Raw genomic sequence first — 20,007 nt, forward strand, 5'->3', positions numbered from 1 at the left:
TCGTGAGGTGGATCCCATCTCTCGCCATCAGTTGTCGATCTTCAAACAGGGTCCCATGGTCGTAGAAACCAAAACCCTGTTGCCAACACCAGCGGCGCAGCCAGTCGTTAACTTGGAAAGTCCGTCTCCTCCTCCTCTCATCCGTCCCCCTTACTGGCAGGATTGAGGCGAAGATGACCTGGGCTCCCAGAACCTTGACCACCATCCCCAGAGCTCTGTTCCCTAACCCTTTAGTCCAAAGTGCGTGTTGTTGTACAGTTACTTTGTGCAGGAGCAGGACTCTGCATTTGTCTGTTCAGTGTCATGAGGTTCCCATCAGAACATTCCTTTAGCTTCCCAATGTCCCTCTGACAGAGCACCTCTGCTCTACAACACTTTGACCACTTCCTTGCCTCCCAGATTGATGTTATCTGCATCCATTTGATGTGGGTGCATTCCATCCTGTTGTTTAGGTCACTGATGAAGATGCTAAACAGTATTAGCCCAGTATCAACCCCTGAAGATTGCCTCTTCTGTCTGGTTTCCAGTTAGGTTTCGAATGATTAGCCACAACCCTTTAAATCTGTTCACCCAGATTTTCAGTCATCTTGTAATCCACTCATCCAGTTGATATTTCCCCAGTTTGATACAAGAATGTTCTAGGAGATAGCATCAGGAGCCTTTTGTAGAGTCAATGACACCCATCGGTATAGCTTCATCTGCAGAACCACCCGTTTCCTTGTAGAAGGCAGTCAGAGCAGTTGGGTGCAGTTTGCTCTTGGTAAGCTTCTGCTAACTGTTCCCATCTGCCTTCTTGTCCTTCGTGTGCCTGGAAATAACTTCCAGTAGTATTTGCTGTATAATCACCCTGCGGATCAAGGTGAGGCTGACTGGCTTGTAGTTCCTAAGATCCTCCTTCTGGCCCTTTTTTGAAGATGGATACAGTATTTGCCTTTTTTCAGTAGCCAGTGGCTTCCTTGATCATGCTGACTTTTAAAGATGCTATAGAGAAACATCACAAAGGCATGGCTGAGATCCCTCAGCACCCGTTATATCTTTTCTGGTCTTGTTGACTAACCTATTTCCAGCTCACTTAAGTAGTTCCTAGCTTAGTCTTCCGTTACCTTTTCTATGCCCCCAATTTTGCTTTATGGAATTTGGGAGGCTTGAAGGCAGACCTTGTCAGTAAGACCAAGGCTTTACAGGGTGCTGAGCACCTCAGCCTTTTCCATTTCATTAACTGCTGGGTTGCTCACCCCTTTCAGCATAGGCCAACACTTTCTTTGGCCATATTGGAATTGGACAACTGATTATCTGTTTGCATCAGAAACACTTGTGGACTGTGTGAAGATTATACACATTTCTACAAAGCCGTATTGAGAAGGAGGAATATAAGGGGGCAAATTCAGCACAAGCCACAATACTAGTAAGGTAGACAAGGAGGGTGCTGTGTCAAAAGGGATTAAATCACAATTCTGAGAGTTGCATGGATTTGTCAGAGAAAGAAGCAGGCTAAAGAACTCGAAGGCAAACTAAAGTTGTTGAGAGCACAAAAATGGTGCTTTTTTTGTCTGCTGACAAACATATTTGCTTTTGTAAGCTTTGCATTTTAATATAGCACATTTCTATTTTTTTGAATTTGTTAAGCATTGAGAATGGTATCAGCAAATCTGGCAAACTTCACATAATCTGTTCCACAAAAAGTAGTCTGGCTGTGCTGGTTTATTCTTGCAAGGGCCAAATGATGGCAACAAGGCCTAGAACCCTCAAGAGTTTGCAAGATGCTCATCTGCAACACTGAGTACCATTAATATAGTGTGAATAATGGATGTAGGGGGTCTCTGGTTTAGTGTTGATAAAAAGGCAAATAGAGGACTTGAGTTTCAGAGATCCCTTTAGAATTGGATGACTGATCATTGTTCACATTAGAAACACCTGCAGACTGAAGATTATACTTGCTTTTACAAAAAAAAAAAAACACACACACTTTTCAGAGTTAAATGATTTCTTATTAAAATGTCAGTTCCAGCTTGAGGTACTTCCTCTTTTAGTAAAAAGTAATTTTTAATAAATGTATTTTGAGCTATTGAAGACTTGTATTGGTTAAATACTTGACATGTAGAAATTAACTTTAAATATATTCTCCTAAAGATGAATAAAAGTCTACTCTAATAAATTTTTACATGTTTATTTTTCAGGAGCTGGTGAATCAGGGAAAAGCACAATTGTCAAACAAATGAAGTAAGTATGGTGAAACAGTATGATAGAGAAATAATCATTTCTTTGAATAGAGAACTTATTTTTTTTTTTCCTTCTGTAGGATTATTCATGAAGCTGGTTATTCAGAAGAAGAATGTAAACAGTACAAAGCTGTTGTTTACAGTAACACCATTCAGTCCATTATTGCTATCATTAGAGCAATGGGGAGGTTGAAGATAGACTTTGGTGATCCAACCAGGGCTGTGAGTATTGAATTACACACACAGATATTCAGCTGAAGTTTCATTCATTTTCTATTTTTGTCCATTATTATTTCCTAGAAGGATCAGTAGCATCTTTTCCTATGCAAAAATCTCATTTCTAGGCTATAAGGTTTGATAGATAACTAAATGGCACTCATCTTTATGTGGCAAAGTAACCTAGAACAAAACATGAGTTGACTTTCTTTTAGAAAGTTTTAAACAGGAGCAAGCAGTATTAAATACAGGACAATTAGGGGTAAACTTTGTCTAAATTTGGAGAATTATACATCTGAATCTTAGGGAGATTCTGAAAAACATTGAGCTATGCAGTTATTCCTCTTAATTTTTATGGACTTGTGGCTCTTATGTTCTGTAATTTAAATTGGACATCTTCACATTCCTTAAAATCACAGTTTGAATAGGTAGGCAGCTGCCTACACTTCTCAGTTAAGTCACAGGCACAATAGTGTATTCCTTAAAGCTCTTCCAGCCTCTAGGCTTAATCCTGTTTGCATACTGATTTCTGTTGTGGATGTTTCTGTATTTTACTCAAAGTGGAGTAGGCATGGGCATAGCCCTGCTGCTGCTATCCACTTCTTCTAATGACAGCACAAGGATTGAGGGTTTTTTTCCCAAGAAGGAGGAGTTCTTGCCAAGCTAAGGAATAGAGCTCTTTCTAAGCTCTTCTGCCCCTTTTGCATCTCACTTCATCTATTATCCAGCCTGTAATGGGTCTATTTGCTATCCCGCCTAATGAAGCTGGTCTGCAGAATTGATTCTTTTTGCTTATCCTTTCTCCAGCCCTAACCTTACACTCTTCTGTGTGGTGACCATGCTTATGTGGTAGGGGGATAGATGTTCTGAATCTCTCTTCAACATTAGCTTAGTTTAGGTGTCTTTATTTGCCTCTGGTTACAGCAAGTTGCTCTGTGCTGCAGCACTGAAACTGATCACCGAAGTTATTAGCCTGAAGTGTTGAAACCCTAGGCTGGGATTGTGTGCCTTATTTTCTTTGCATAGATGTCAATGTCTGAATATGGAATTTTCACCAATTTTTGAAGCAGGAATTAGCCACGTTATGCCTGTCTTGCAGAAAGGATGAAGATTTTTTGCAGTTCACTTATTGAAAGAAATATGTAAAGCAGTCAGAGGGATATTCTGTCATAATTCAATTATTCTTTCCATCATGTTAAGGCTGAATTACAGTTAGGGAGGACCAGGAGAGTGTTGAAAAAGAAGTGGTATGTAAATGCTTCTTTCCTTACAAACTCTTGTGTTCAAGATTTTTTGATCGCTTAGAAAGCAATTTATAAACATCAGTGAGTATGATGTCAGTGACCATGTGCGATGCATTATGTATATCATAAGGGAGATGGATGTTCATAAGATTACGCGAAGTGGATGGTAAAGGTGTAACTGAAATCTAAATCTCCTGATTGGCAGTCATATGTAAATTACTAGACAATTTTCCTTTTGCTGTTTGGTCATTATTTTATGTACATATGTGGAATCTACCTGAAGTATGCTTAATTGTATGCACAGCTAATAAAAGCTTCATTTTTATTGGTTCTTACTCTCTACGTCTGTTCTCATGTCTGCTGTTGTCTTGCCTCAAGACCAAAGTTTTCCAGGGGAGGAGCAGTATCTGGCTGTGTGTTAGTCTGTTATTTGTGCAGTAGTCTTTCCTAGAATCTGGCTGTTAATGTTAGAAAGAGGCATATGGTAGACTTATGTTACTAAATACACAGTGAAAGCAAATGGAGGGGAAGTAATTTGGGAGTGAGCAGATAAATAACTAGCAAGATGGTTTTGAGGGCTATTTTATGTATTTGAACTCAGGTGGGTTTTTCATCCTAAGTGTGTAACTGATGAGGGTAAACATTTGTTAGGGATGTTCTTGAAATAACTGACCATCCCTCTGCATTCAGACAGATTTTAATGTTCTCCTGAGTTCTTTTCCAGAGCAATGTTGCTATGGCAGATCAGTACTAGATTTTTATCGATTGTAAAAATCAAAAATGGGAAAAAAATCCAGAGCTTGTGGTACACAAATCCTGAATCAGGAAATCAGGAAAACAGTTCCATGCAGACTCTTTTCCTTAAATTTCTTCATGGGAATTTGAGGGTTTTGCTTGAAATGGAATAAGTTTGTTTGGAAAATCCTCTGGTCTTTTTCTGTCACAAAGACTCATGGTAAATCAGTGAGTTGAACATGTTCTGTAAAGCTATTGAATTAAATAAGCACAAATTACTGGCAACTTTACTGCAGTAATGGTCAGTCTGAAGACTGATGTAGGTTGTCCTCCAGGACACTTCAATATTGAAGTAAAAGGCATATGTTTTGAGAGAAATGTAGTGAATATGTTTTAAAGGACAATCCACTTTCTAGATAAGAGATCTGCTGCAATAAGTTTGAGACATGGCTAAATCAGTATCTGTACAATGTCTCATTTATGAAATCTGATATAAAAATAAGTCCTAGAGTGGAACATGCCCTATTCCAGCATTATTAAAGTATGTAACACTGGTTAGTAAAAAGACTTGATAGTTCTGTATTGCCTCATTTGTGGTCTCCATAGTACTCCATCTTTAGAAAGGGAAATATGGGGGGAACAGATACCACTTTTTGTTTTAATATATGGACTTTTAAAAATTGATTCTTTTCCTCCTGCCTCTTGCTGCCCTCTTCTCCCCCTTGCCCTTCCTCCAAGAAATAGTCTGAGATCATATAAAGGTTAGACCTATTTGCAACAGTTCTTGAATCTGTTTCTCTTGATAGACAGTAGTTTCACTGGGTAATAGAAAAAGTTCTATACGATTACTGGCCAGAATGAATTTTGTGTGTTTGAAGGTTAGACCATGCTAGGTGTAAAATGATGTTTTAATCATTCATGACAAAATTGACTTGGCACTCTCCAAGCTGTTTTCATCATATGTCATAATGTAATGGCTCTTCCTTCAAGATCTGCTTCTTCCAAAAGTTGTAGGACTGTGGCCTTTCCATCCACAAACAGTATTCAAGACCAGAATTGTCATTCATGTTTCTATTATGCAGGCATTTTGTTCAGACTCCAGTCAGTGGGATCTGACTATCTGACGCTTTGGCCTTTACTGCTTTTTTTTTTTTTAATGTAATAATGCAATCCATTCAACTTTTACTAATTACTCACAATTTATTTGACCTGTTGCATGTACAGTAATCAGTATTCTGTTCATTTTTTCAGCAAGTGCTTCATTTCTCTTCTTGTAGCTACTCAAGCTTTCAAAAGATCTTTTGAACTATGTATTAGTTACCTGTTGTTGTTCATATGTAGAGATACATATATGTACACACAGATGCATATAAGCTTCTTCAAGTCTCTTGGGTTCACTTAACAACAAGCTTTTTGTTTTTAAGCTGTGAGCATCACTAATCAATCCAGTAGAGACCATCTGCAAACAATTTCCATATTAGCTGTCATAAAATCTGTGACTATTTAAGTGTACAGTGAATAATCTCTTTATAACAATCACTGCTTTCTGTGCATATCCTGAAAGCATTTTCTTTCCTCACAAAGGTGACAGAACTTGATTCCCACCCCCCACCTCAGACTTTCATTTATGTACCTATACTTACAGTTCTGTGAGAATAACCTTGCATGTTACTTCTCTATCTTCTTTCTTGAAATACTTTCAGTTCCTAGCTGAGTGTCTACACCCTTTTTTTCCCCTTTCTCCTTTCCAATATCGTCTGTTCCCTTTCTATTGATTTTTGGACAAAGAACAGTACATGCTGTGGGTAGTTACAAGCCACAAGTATGCTGATTTGCTGGCTGGCGTGTAGTAGATCACATACAGCTGATAACTAAGGTCAAGCTACTACCCTCTTGACAGTACTAATGTTAGTATCTTCTCCCTTGCCAGCTGCTATCTCTTTTTTTCCAGTGCCATACAAATCTAACATTTTCAAGTCTTTCTGCTGCCAAAATTGGATTAAATTAGCCAGCTGTTCAAATTGTATTAGGAGGAGATGGGTGGATTGACGTCCTGTACATTGCATTAACCTCACTTTCAAAGACAATCATTTTATATAGTCTCAAAATCCAGCATGTGCTTTTTTTTTTTTTCCTTAAAAAAAAAAAAGAGCTTTTACTGAGAAAACTTGGTTTCTGTGGAATAACTAAGGTGAAGGGTATTTGTAACTGCCTTATCTGGAAAATTCTGAGAAAAGATATAGTTCTCTTATACCTGATGAATGATTTGGGAAGAGATGGTCATTTGGCACTTTCACCAAAAGCTGTCTTTTAAAAGTTTGTGATTAATGTGTATTATACAATACTCAAACTGCATGTGCATTTCTGAAGATTCTAGTACACAGTGCAATCATTCTGTTCAGTTTTGCCATAAGATAAGCAAATAAGATTAAGGTTAGAGTTCAGCACAAAATGTTGCTTCTGTTTATAGAAACTCAGTTCGAATGATAAACTGATTGGAAAAAGGTTTCTTTATCAGCTTATGAGAAACTTAGTTAACTTGTCTTTTTCTGTTTTTGAAAAATGTAGGAATTAATATGTGGAACAGTAAGACCAATCATTTTATGTCACAGTTTTTGGGTTGGTTACATTCATGTATATTTGGTGAAGAAAACTCATTTGTTGAATGTAGTTTTTAACTTTAGGTGATAAACCATTGCAAGCATACTTCTGTTGTAGTTCACGTTTACCTTCTCACTTTCTATTTACATTCTAAAGGATGATGCTCGTCAACTATTTGTGTTAGCTGGAGCAGCAGAAGAGGGATTTATGACTGCAGAGCTTGCTGGAGTTATCAAGAGACTGTGGAAAGACAGTGGAGTTCAAGCTTGTTTCAACAGATCTAGAGAATACCAGCTTAATGACTCTGCTGCCTAGTAAGTACTGTGTAACAAACAAGATTCTCCCTCTCTTGTAAGTAGTGGCTAAAGGAATGTAAGAGAAGTTACGTTTAATCTATTGAGGAATTCTGTTCCCATGTAGATATAAAATGTAGAAGTAACTAGTCAAAGATTTTTGCCTCCTTGGGTCAGAATGCTGCAGCTGCCTCTTGAGCTTGGAGAGGAAGAGGTATGGTATAATTCTGAATTTGAGTCATGTCCTGACCAGTTGTTTTAGTCTCTTGAGGAAGGCAAAAATTGCTTTTGTTGCTCTAATATGTTATGTAGTATTTACTTATTTATTTACAAGAACATGCCTCAATTACTTTTTCAGTATCTGAACCTGTCCAAGAAACCTGACTACTTGATGTGAATCTGTATAATCAATTATATTACTTTCATGTTCATAATGAAGTTACTCCTATGGTCCAACATTGCTGCACTTTCTTTGTAAATTAACATCCTCTGTTAGAAACATGTGGAGCAAAGGTAACAATCAGGATGCCTTTTATGCTAGGGTACTTCACAAAACAAATAAAGCAAATATAGTTAGGAATCAAGAGTGTAAGATGTGATGGCAGCAAATAAATCAGTCAAGGGAAAGAGTCAATCAAGGGAAAGATAAGATGGCAGAAGAATGGTGTGGTGTTGATAGTATCCTTACAGGGCAGTTCTTAAAGCTTTATGATTCTGAATTATTTGGTAGTGTTTGAAGTTTTGTGCTTTCCTTAAAATTAGCTTCTTCTGTTCTTCAGAATAACTGTATATAAATAATTGGCATGCAGGTGAAGTAACTGCCAGATGATTACAGCTGGAGTAATGTAGTCATAGCCATGCTGAATGAATAGAAATGTGGTACAATTGTGTCAAAATAACACTGTTTCCAGCATGATTATTACTTGTTTGCTGGACTTATTCTAAAGGCACAGAGGGCTAGACACAACAAGCTGAGCTCAAGATGACAGATATCTTGATGTATACAAGCGCACTCTCTCTCTTATTTAAATACGATTCATTATGGGGTGCATGGGACATCATTTTGAGGATCACTTACCTTTCACTGGAAACCTCCTCTGTTCTGTTTTGTTGTCCTGTTTTAGATACCTTTACCTCCAATTCCATAAGAAAACTGCTCTTCTAAACGTACATGATTGTATCCTTAAAGGTGCCAACTTCTGGCTACGCTGAAAGAAAAGAACATAATGTTGTTCTTATTCGCTCTGAAAAAGGCCAAATAAAATTTGTGTGTATTTAGAAATGCTAGGCTTCTTGGCCTGAATCACAAAACTTTTGGAGATGAAAGTTTACATTAAAAAAAAAAAAGGGAGGGGGCAATTAGAAATTCTCAATAGAAAGTTACTAGTCATGTATTAAACATTGTCTGTATTAGTTCTGCCCAAAACACGGGATTGTGCTTTTCGCATTATTTTCAATTTCAGGGTAATTTTGGCTTTCAAAAAAGTAAGTGGGGGATCAACAGAAGGATACAAAGATGAAAACATTCTTTTAGTTGATACAAATAACATAAGTAAACATGGAAGCATGTTTCCATTTTGTCATTTTGAAAGTAGTGCAGTCAATTGAATAAGTTTTCTGTTTTTCTAGGATAAAATATTTGTCTCAAATTTTAATTCTCTAATAATTAGAGAGGCAAATAATCTTGTAACATGCATGTCTTGCCTTTTTTTGTCTTAGAAAAAATTGGCTTTTATAAAAACAAGCACAATAATGAGTGGACCTAGGATTTCTCTAAATTTGTTTTATCTGGTTACTGTTCTATTCTGTGAATAACTGAAAGCAGTATTTATTTTTACCTTTAGTTACTTGAATGACTTGGACAGGATAGCACAAACCAGCTACATTCCAACTCAACAGGATGTTCTCAGGACTAGAGTGAAAACTACAGGAATAGTGGAAACTCACTTTACTTTCAAAGATCTTCATTTTAAGTATGTAAATAATGATGCATGTTCACCTGTCTATTATGGCTTCTATAAAGTTCTAGAAGATGGACTGTTAATTATGCAGTTTATCAAATTTGCTAACCACAGCTTTGATTAGTTTTTTTTTTCTGGAATATTTCTTCATAATTGGCTTCAAATTTCTTCATTTTTGGAGGGATATGGGGGTCATGGGAACTCTTGCAAATAACTCGGTACATTTAAATATTCAGATATTAAGTAAATGCTTTCCTTTGGAAGCTTTATGTAAATGTTTTACATGTAAATTACATCACAAAACATTCTAATTTATGTCATATTAAATATTAGTTATTATTCCATAAGATTCTTTCCTTGAAATTCAAGTGTTTGCTGTTCTTGTATGAAACCAGTAAATCCATCTTCATGGAAGACTAAATTCAAATCTGTATTGTATTTTTTAAGATAGTACTTTATGTGGTAATGACAGAATATGACTTGCTTTCTGTGCTACGGTGTTAACTAAAGCTGCTATTCTGATCATTTTATGTCCAATAGGTGTTTATGATGAAAGCACAGGAGAGTATAAATGTAATACTATTCTATCTATTCCTGATTAGAAAGACTGAGAAGAAAACTCAGTAAAACTCAAACTCAGAGCACTGCACTTTCATTTAGTTTGGGTGGAGATTATTCTCAGCATGTCTATACAATATATTTGAGCATCTTCATGAGAAATAATTATTTTCATGTGAATGCATGGTCAGTACTGTAACAGTGACTCTGCAGGACCATCAGTACTATGGAAATGGTGTATTTTGGTATGGTAATACGCTAAGTTTTGTTTCCTTGGTCTAGGGGGTTTTTAGTGTATAGGATTTTTATTCAACCATAAAATATTAGCAGGTAAAACAGATGAAAAAGAATGGTCCTACTTTAGTCTCTTGTATATCTAGAGAGAGGTCTTAACCAAACCTTGAGAGTTTTTTCAAATAGACTTCAAGATAGCTTTAAATATGATGGAAATTAATTTCTGACCTCTGCTATGATGATGGCCATTTGGATTATGGGGGATTAATCCTTAGTTATAGGTTCTACCAGAAGCCCTTAAGTATTCTGAGGAGCTATCCATTCTTTCACTTCTCTTCTGATGTTTCTTGTCCAGTTTGCTTTTGTAGATGAATTAAAATCTTTTATACTCTCAATGCATTTGTATCCAGTTAGCTACTTCCAGTCTATACTGATTATTTAAGAGTCTGTAGGGAAATTACAGACCATAGGATTACATTTCTTTAAAATGTATGACTTTAAGACAGGTCTTTGGAAGTGTTAAGCTGGTATGGCAGCTGTATGGCAGGTGGTGAAGTTTTGTGTGTCTTAGGAGGTAGGCTTAAGGAGTTATTGACAGGGCTTGAACAAGTATATGCTTAACCTAACACTGAAAATAGTTTTTTGGATGAACTAAAGGCGTAAAAGGATTGATTATGTCAAGATGGGTGTACATAAATAATATGACTAGCTATGCAATATTCTGTAGTTTAAGTTTTTTCATTGTCCTCTCTTCTGTTTTGCTGTTTATTGGGCAACATTTCTGCCTTCTCTATAAAGTGCTTAGCATATTTTTGATTACTGAATCAATTTAAAATGGGCAAGTAGCAAGTCATTTTCATACTCTTTCTATAAACTATTTCAGAAGTCAAGACTTTTTGAATATTTATTGCTTTTATCTTCAGAGAATGTCTCATTTTATAGAAGTATTTTTCTGATAATTTAAATTCCATTGTGAAATTTTGGTTTTGATACAAAATTCTAAAATGCGGAGGAATAAGTTTTTTCTGTTCTTAATTCTAACAGAAATAATCTTTAAAATGTTTTTTAAGTATGCATTATTCCACTACATAACACTTTAAATGGGCAATAAGAATGAGCATTGTCACTTGTGTGATAGCATATCCAAGCAAAAGACCTCATTCACAATGTTTTTGATGGTTTTTAATTTTTTTCTTTAAATTTTTGTTTCTTTCTCTACTTTTTTTTTTTTAAATACAAATCTAGCAACTTGGAACATTTTAACATTCCTAAAAATAACTTTAATTGTTTTCCTCCCAATGCAGCTTATCCAGTCATGTAGTACACTGTCATCTTACATCAGTAGATTTGTATTTTGTTTTTAATGTGAGGTTGCATAAACAGAAAATAACTCCTAGTATGTAAGCCCCATTATCAGACTAATGTCATCTAGATTGTAGGGTGGTAATAAGAATAGCTAGTAGCAAAAGACACTTCTCTTGAGGACGTTCCTCCCCCCACCCCCCTTTTTTTTTGTTTACAGCCCAGGGAAAACAGGAAAGGAGGATAATCGGAGATGCATGTCAGTTTAAAAAAGCGTGCAAGACTGAGTTTCTCAGACTTCCCATATATGTATCTAACATTTTGTAACCACCCACTCTGCCTCAGAAATATTTGTCAAAAATTGTCCTTTGCAAGGTTGGGGTGAACAAACAATCTGCATAACCTTAAAGAAGCAGAAGCAACCATAGCAAATACCTGGTGTCTATATCACATTCTATATGGAATCATGTTCTTTGCTTAAATAATCTGAAAAAGGCAGAACATGGCATATCTGGCAATACTATCTTGCAAAATCAGAATGTGCTAATGAAATACCTTACACCAGTCCTTAAATGCGCACGCTTCCAGATAATCCACTCAAAGCCACCTGTGTAATATAAAAATAGCCAAGTAACATGCTTACTAGGATGATGACTAGAAAAGTGTCTTTAATACTTTACATTTACTTCAGTTTCAGTGGAATAATTTGTCTTAATGTGGCATAGTCACTTTGTAATCTCACCGAAAAAGGTTTGCTTTCTTTAAGTGAAATAGAAAAATCATTAAATCATTTCTCTAATACCTTAGTTCTTTAGGTAAGGAAGGTAGATTCAGCTTTTATGAACGTCTGCTCTTTCAGCACTGCCTTGCATTTGTTGTTGAATCTACTGTGAACTGGCTTGTCTTACACAAGCAAAATCATGATTCTTTTGAGTAGCCAAACCTATGCATGGTTTGTACTATGAATTTTGCCATCTCAGGCAAGTGCCTAAAAGATGGGCTTGCCCTTAACCTTCTCCTATTGGGAGGTGGAATCTGTAAAGTATCCAAGTCTCTCATTTTTTTGTCATACTTCCTAAAAGTTATCTGTAGATTGGACCGCTTCTGTGAATGTTTCAGCCTGCTGGGACTGTAACTTAACAGGCCTCAATAAGACTTCTACAGAGCAGATTCAAAGTATATGAACTGATGACACCACTTTGTTCAGAATGGCTAATTATTCTGAAAGGTACTTACAGCCTTATCTTTTTTTGAAGAATTTTGTTCCAAATGTTTTTCAGTATGCTCATCTTTCTCTGAACTATGTAGATGAAGTTTCATTACATAAAACAATCCCTCTTGTTTCTGTTGAGATGTTCACTGTGAAACTCTGGTGCCAAAAACTTCACCCAGCGCTGTATTTTATCACATAAACAATCTCAAAGATGAGTGCAAAACATAGTTTGCATAAAGAACTGAGAACTTGTTACATGCAGTATTAGAAAGATAAGCCAAAAAAGACAGATGCCTCTCTGCCAGTAGTGTATTTCACGAGTGTCTATTCTGAACTGAAGCAAAGATTTCTGACCAAAATCAGCATCTGCATGTGTAACTGGAAATGATACTAATTTTCTGTTCTAAAAGTCTTCAGTCTTCTGCCTTTTCCCTCCTTTGCCAGAACATGCGCTGGCAATATAGTCTAAACAAGCCAGAACTGTGGTTGGTACAAGGACCTTCTGATACCATAACAGCACCAAGAGGATCAGGATATGATGCTGCTTGTACAGTTCTGTTTTCTTTCTACAGATTTTTACTATTCTTCGAAAGAAAATTTTTTATTGCACTCCTTTATCCCTATGGAAAGCTGTGCCATATTTTCTTACATCTGCCAGTTACCATCTCAGTAGTGATGGTTTTGTGTTGAGCAGTATCTTAAGACATTATTGAACTAGTTGAGATCCCTGCAAATTGATATTACAGTACTGCCATCAGTATAAAGCTTTAAGTTCTCGTGGTCCTTAAAAGCTGGTGTCCACAAAAGGATACAAGTAGTGATTTTCTTGGTTGATTTGTCAGTCAGTTTCCCTGTCATGCATTGTTATCTTCTCTAAAGAAACAGATTCGTTGCTGTTCAGCCCTGCATGTCCTGTTGTCTCCCAAAAGACTTTAATATGGTATCCTCAGTACTAATACAACCCTGAATGATTTCAGGCCAAGCTAGAAGATCTTTACAAGAATTACAACTAAAAGAAAAACATCATAAATTGTTATGCATCTTAACAATTGCTGTTCCAGTCTGGAGACCCCTTCGGGTTCATCTGGGACATTTTTACCCAATTAAGGGTTTAATGATAGATTCTGGCATTTCTATTACTTACAGCAAACTGGATGGAGATGTAGGAACTAGTCTGTCTTTGTTCTTCCCCTCTCTTCCCCTGCTTTTGAGCGTTTTTATTCCTAGTGAATTCTAAGCTCCTCTTGTTGGCAACATGGAAAGAAGATAACATTGATCTTGAAAACCCATAAAGACAAGAGTCAGGCCCCTTTTTAAAAGGAGTAATTGCATTTCCTTGTAACCAGGAGGAAAATTTCAATTTTTGCATGGTAGAATATGAAAGAAAAATAATAGGGGACGTTGCATGGTGACCTTGTGACGAATTATCTTGAAGCCATAAATGACCACCAGAAGTTGAGACAACAGACCTTTGTGATAGGGAAGAGACGGGTGGGAAAAATCTCTGTTATGTCTTGCTGAGATTTCAACTGTGTATATATTTCTTAATTTCAGGATAGCAGTGTTTGTCTCCCGTTTTTCATGGCTCACAGTTCATTCTATGCAGAATGCTATCTGACTTGCAGAAAACTTCATATGGTGTCTCATGAAAGTTAGTCTTTCAGAGTTGCTATAGCCCAGAGTAGTTACGAAATAGCTATTAACACATTTAGCAGAGAAAAACAAATCTATTCATACGTGGTTAATTTATTGATTCTCTGCTGTTAAGTTCTGGAATGTGGTCTCTTTCAATTCTTCTATGTCTACTCAGCTAAGAATTCAAAAGAACCAAGAGATGCTCACCTTTATAGATCACTGTTCCCACCGATGGCATTTCCCCCCAAAATATTTTTTTGTTTTTTTTTTCTTTTAAGAGAATTTTGAAAAGAATTTTTAGTGTCTCTGAAACATGATTAGCTGAAAAGTAGATGAAACTACACTTTGTTTTAGTAGAGGTATGTGAGCCAAAAGTCACCAGCACTTATAGACTGAAGGTTAAATACGAAAACCTGAAAATTAGATTTTTTTTTAATATATTAAGTTCAGAATACTAAGATGACAATAATAGTCAGTGTTACATTTGTCTGATTTCTTCAGTATAAGCATTTTTGCAGGTACTAAACCAGAGACAACTCTGCTCTTGGATTTAAAGAGTCTTACATTGTTGATCAATACCTCTTATTATTTTAGACTTTTTATTCATTTAGGTAAAAATATAAAAACAAACAAGCAAAAAAACTCTGATCTAATTTATGTTTAGTAAAGCTAATTCTGTGTGTGTTTGTTTCTTGTAGATTATAATTAACTTCTTGAGAGAAATATAGCACAAATTATTTGGAAACAAGCAGATTGATTTAGCTTTCTTCTCACTTTTTCTCAGTTTTTTTAACATGTTGCATAGGAAGATTTTTAAGGCTTTATAAAAATTGTTTTTCATACTGAGGTATTACAAATTGTAATGTTGCAATTTTTATGCTCTCTTTCTTCGCTTTTTTTTAATCAGATTTACACAACTGTCAGTTTCAGAATTTATTGGCTAACATTCAGAAAGCCAGAAGTTCCAAAGTTCGTTCCTTACTTTGTTCTTCTTTTTTTGCAGAATGTTTGATGTCGGAGGTCAAAGATCAGAGCGGAAGAAGTGGATTCATTGTTTTGAGGGTGTTACAGCAATTATTTTTTGTGTGGCGTTAAGTGATTATGACTTGGTCTTGGCTGAAGATGAGGAAATGGCAAGTACTTTAATCTTGAAGAAAGGAAGAGTTGTGGGATAGAAATTAAATGAGTTTGAAAGGAAAGCTGAATACCTTCTTGAGAGAGTATTGTTCCCTAAAGTCTGGGGGGGGTTTTGGTGTACCAGGCCTCATAGAAAAATGGTGATAGAGTTCATGATTTTGAGTTTCAAAAATATTTCCTGATGTTCTCAGGAGTAGTTTGACTCCTTCACTCCTTTCTCCTCTTTTGAGATGTAATTCCTCCTGTGACAGTGCGCACAAACTAACAGCTTTTTATTAGCTGAGTTTTCTAAAGTGATGCTTGTTTATTGTCTGTAAATCATTAAGAGACTTCTGTGGTCTTCCTCATGTTCTGCAACTTCCCATAAAATACAGATGGGGAAGAAAGAAGTGTGTGTGGGAGGGGTGGGGGGTGGTGCTGGGCCTTGATGGGGACTTTCAAGTCAGATTTAGTCAAGGTGGGTCATAGCTGGTGTCCTGCTACTTAAATGGATGGAGGCCTGGCCAAAGTACTTATATTGGACATATTTTCTACAGAGTTTAAAAAAATAGGAGAAGAAAGAAAAACTACTCGCTTCTCTAGATCTGTAGAACTTTTTGTTATGCTGGAATCGGGAGTAGGTGCCAAATTTAACTTTCAACTTTCAGAAGAATTAATCAGTATAATATAAACTTGAGGTAACACAGTAACTCTGCTAGAATATCATTATAATTGCAAAACAACAAAAATTCCTAAAATATTAAACATTGGCTTAAGCATAGAAGTGAGAACAGAAATAAACGAGCAGTTGCTCAAGCACTTCTCATGAAAATGTTACTTTAAGGCAGTTTATTGTAATGATCTTGGCCTCTCTATATTTTTCTGTGATAAAATTTGATTCCAGATACTAGGCACTTAGTTTTGTAACTTATCTGCTTCATTTGTAGCTTCTATATCAAAAACATGTATCCTAATTTTACTACTGAAGTCTGATTAAAATACAATAAGGTGGTGTTTTCCAATTACAGAATCGGATGCATGAGAGCATGAAATTGTTTGACAGTATCTGCAACAATAAATGGTTCACAGACACTTCTATTATTCTCTTCCTAAACAAGAAAGATCTCTTTGAAGAAAAAATCAAAAGGAGTCCTCTCACTATTTGCTACCCTGAATATGCAGGTATGGATGGGAAAAATAGTCAAGTAGCTTCTGGCTAAGTAATCTTATTTTTGATGCACAAATCAGGAGAAACATGAGCTGTGTATAAAGTTAGGAGAAAATTTTCTTTTTAGCTTTTTAACTGAGAGCTGATGTGGAAGTAGAAGTACATAAGTATAAAAATATGATAGTTCTAACACTAGTTATGTTGTAATATGGGTTGAATTCTGCCCTTGCTCACATAAAGTAGTTTGAAACCAAATATAAATACAATGAAGATGATTTAGGATTATAACTTCCTAGTGTATGCTACAAATGGTTATGCTAAAAAGTATTTACATCTAACTTACAGGTATTAATAGCATGGAAAGCAGTGACTAATTCTAAAATTATTCCACAAATACAGTTAACTTGACTTAAGTTGGGGGGGGGGGGAACAAAAACAAAACCTCATGAAGGGGGGGGAAATTTTCCAAAACCTAGCCTCTCCAAAGGTTTTTCTGACAAATGTTTACAAACTATTACAGGGAAAGTGTAGGTAGGAGAACTTAATATGAAGTATCTAAAACATTTAAATGAAGCAAAGTTAAAGGTGGGTTTGGTTTTTTTATGAATCACCAGTTAAATAGTGCTAAAGTCAGAATTGTCTTTTTAAACAGATGGAATAGTGCTGGTCCATTGATAGCATTTACATGTTACTGGAGTTATTCTTTTCAGTTTAATCTGCTTCAGCCCATTCTTTATTCTGTGTTCTTCATAATTTTTTGTACTTAGATGTAAGTTAGATTTTTTTTTTTTTCCTTACTTGTAGCAGTCCCTGATGGTACACAAGAGTTTATTGGGGGAATGTACAAACAGATTAGAAGTCTGCTTTTTCAGTAAATACATATGAAGAGGTTTTATTTAGCAGGGTTCAGCCTTCTTATGTGTAATTTTCATTATAACTTTAGATTGTTCCATTCTACAGAAGGTAGTAAGCTGGAGATAAAAAGCTTGGAAGAAATATATATGCCAAAAGTATTTAATGGGGGGGAGGGGGGGGCATCAAAACCTGTAAAAATGGGAAAAGTAAACGTGAATAACTTGAGTGAAGTAGCCCAAGTATCCTAGTCTGGGGACGAGTGATGGTTCATTAGTGACTTGCTCCATCTGCCGCTAAAGTAAATGGAAAGACTCCTTATGCTGCAGTTGAATTGACTCCTTAGTTTTTAATATTAAAAATGCATCCAAAATGTTTCCTTCAACAAGAATTACTTATGGTATCTTAAAACAATGTCTGTGAAATTACTTAAATCAACATTCTGCTCTTCATGTTTAGGTTAACTATTTCAAAAGGATCTCTTCCTTCAGAGATATAATATGCATCTTGTTCTTCCTCAGTTTGAAATCTGCTTATTGAGCAATTTTTTTCCTTCTAGGATCAAACACTTATGAAGAAGCAGCTGCTTACATTCAATGTCAGTTTGAAGATCTGAACAAGAGAAAAGACACAAAGGAAATCTACACTCATTTCACATGTGCCACAGATACAAAGAATGTGCAGTTTGTTTTTGATGCTGTAACTGATGTCATTATAAAAAATAACCTTAAAGACTGTGGCCTCTTCTAAGAGCAAAGAAAATTGTTAAATGGTAAATTAAATGCCTGAAAAACAGGACTTTGGCATTTGGAAGATGCCTATGTAGTGTAAAACTTACATAGATCGCTTAATTCTCTTTATTTTATTTTTAGGTTTGAAGAACGACTTCACACAATTCTAATCTGATTGGTTTCAAGGTGAAAGAAATACAAAATATGTTGTGTTGAATGATAGACCAGTACTGTACTTGCCTGTTTTAACAGCTTTATTTATGTTTGTCTTGTAAATTTAAGTAATTGGGTAACTCTGAGATGTCTTTTAACTGTATGTATTCTTATAATTGTAGTAATGTATTTGTATAAATGTTGAACAGAATATTTTAGTAACTTGATGTCCTCTAAAATTTCCATGTTTTATTAAAATGCTCTTAGAGGGGACAGACACTTTTTGCCTTTGGATTATTTAAACATCTTGTAAAATTAAATTTTCTTTTCATCGTAAGGGTGCATGCTGCCTTATTCTTTACTTTTGTTGACAATATTGTATATGATGTTAGGTTTTTTGGTATTTAAACAGCTCCCTACACCTGCTCAGATTTAAAGAGACGTAATCAATAAAACTTGTTTTTTTGCCTTAAGTTTTGAAAAAAATCTTTCTATAAATTGAAGATAAATACAAAGATTATTTTTAAAATTTAATTGAAATCCACAGCTTATGAAACCTGGACTTGCAGTCTTTGCAGTGCAAATATGGCAACACTGGGAAATTGAATTTAAGGTTCATCGATCATTGAAGTTGATGGAAATGCAAAAAGGAAGTTGTTAAAACATACACATACTCATACAGTAGTAATAAAGTCTGAAACTGTGGTCTTTACTCACTGGTGTGAATGGACTACTTACCTTTGCTTTTTTATATACCATTAACAAAAGTTGGACTACAGAGTAAAAGGAGATTTTTCTGCTTACTTGAGAAGTAAAATCAGGCTCTCCTTAAACTCTTTGCTATTTTCTGGTAATAATATTTGTCATTATCAAACTAGTTTTAGGACCTCCCACAAGACATGGCACAATGATCTCAGTATTTTGGATAGGATGACTTAGTGACTTGCAGATGTTGATTCTTTACCCCTCTAATGATATTTAAAGAGAGTAAGTTTAAAAAATACTCTTTTTTCCTGGTTATACTTTCTTTGTGACTTGCTGTCTTAGTGTCATATCATGCATTGCCTTATGATTACTGCCAGAACTGATTTTTATACCTATTTTAAAAAGAATAAGCTTCTATTTGTAAATAAGTTCATGGATGGTTGTCTTCAATGTATTTTGTCATCTAAAATATTTAAATGTACCAAACTTTGAAATATAATTTTCTATAATTGTTAGACTCTATCAGGCAGCTACTGTACACCCTAAGTTGTTTGAGAAGAAAGTCTCTGATATTTTTGCATAATATCTTAGCATATATGTTCTTAGAAATGTTCAACCAAAATATCTCAATCATTGTTCTTTTACTTAATTGTGTATATGTTTCATTTAGGCTTAGGCTTGAGTAAATTTTACCTGTACTCTTCATTCTTTGGTGTTTCCATTGTTAGATATAGGATTGCTAAATGCTTTTCAAATGATTGGAAAGGAGCTATTAATTTATTACTAGAAGTTGTTGAATATATTCAGACTCTATGAGCTTTTTTTAGCAGTTATGGTAAACAATCTCTATATCCTGGGCTGCTTTTAATTGTGCTTTTACAGTTCTGGATATGTAACTGATTTTTAACCTCATTGAAATACTTTGTGTCAACTGTATTTACATCCACATTTGAGTTGGATTTTGTACTTAATGTGAAACTTGATGTAAAAAAATTGGAATTAATCAAATTACTAAAATTAATAAATCTAAGCTTTGTGCCTTGCTTGAAAGAAATGTTTTTCGTTAAACTT

General features: G+C 35.3%; 1 protein-coding gene across 1 annotated transcript; it reads left to right on the forward strand.

Moving 5' to 3' along the window:
- The first annotated feature begins 2,181 nt into the window (after positions 1-2,181).
- Positions 2,182-18,438, forward strand: GNAI1 (G protein subunit alpha i1). The gene is made up of 8 exons (XM_026068900.1): positions 2,182-2,220; positions 2,300-2,441; positions 7,172-7,329; positions 9,153-9,281; positions 15,215-15,344; positions 16,356-16,509; positions 17,907-18,119; positions 18,220-18,438. The coding sequence occupies exons 1-7, from the start codon at positions 2,216-2,218 to the stop codon at positions 18,095-18,097; spliced, it is 909 nt and encodes a 302-aa protein (XP_025924685.1). The 5' UTR covers positions 2,182-2,215; the 3' UTR covers positions 18,098-18,119; positions 18,220-18,438.
- Positions 18,439-20,007: the final 1,569 nt, after the last annotated feature.

The sequence above is a fragment of the Apteryx rowi genome, unplaced genomic scaffold (genome assembly GCF_003343035.1).
Source record: "Apteryx rowi isolate R43461 unplaced genomic scaffold, aptRow1 scaffold_282, whole genome shotgun sequence".
Lineage (NCBI taxonomy): Eukaryota > Metazoa > Chordata > Aves > Apterygiformes > Apterygidae > Apteryx > Apteryx rowi.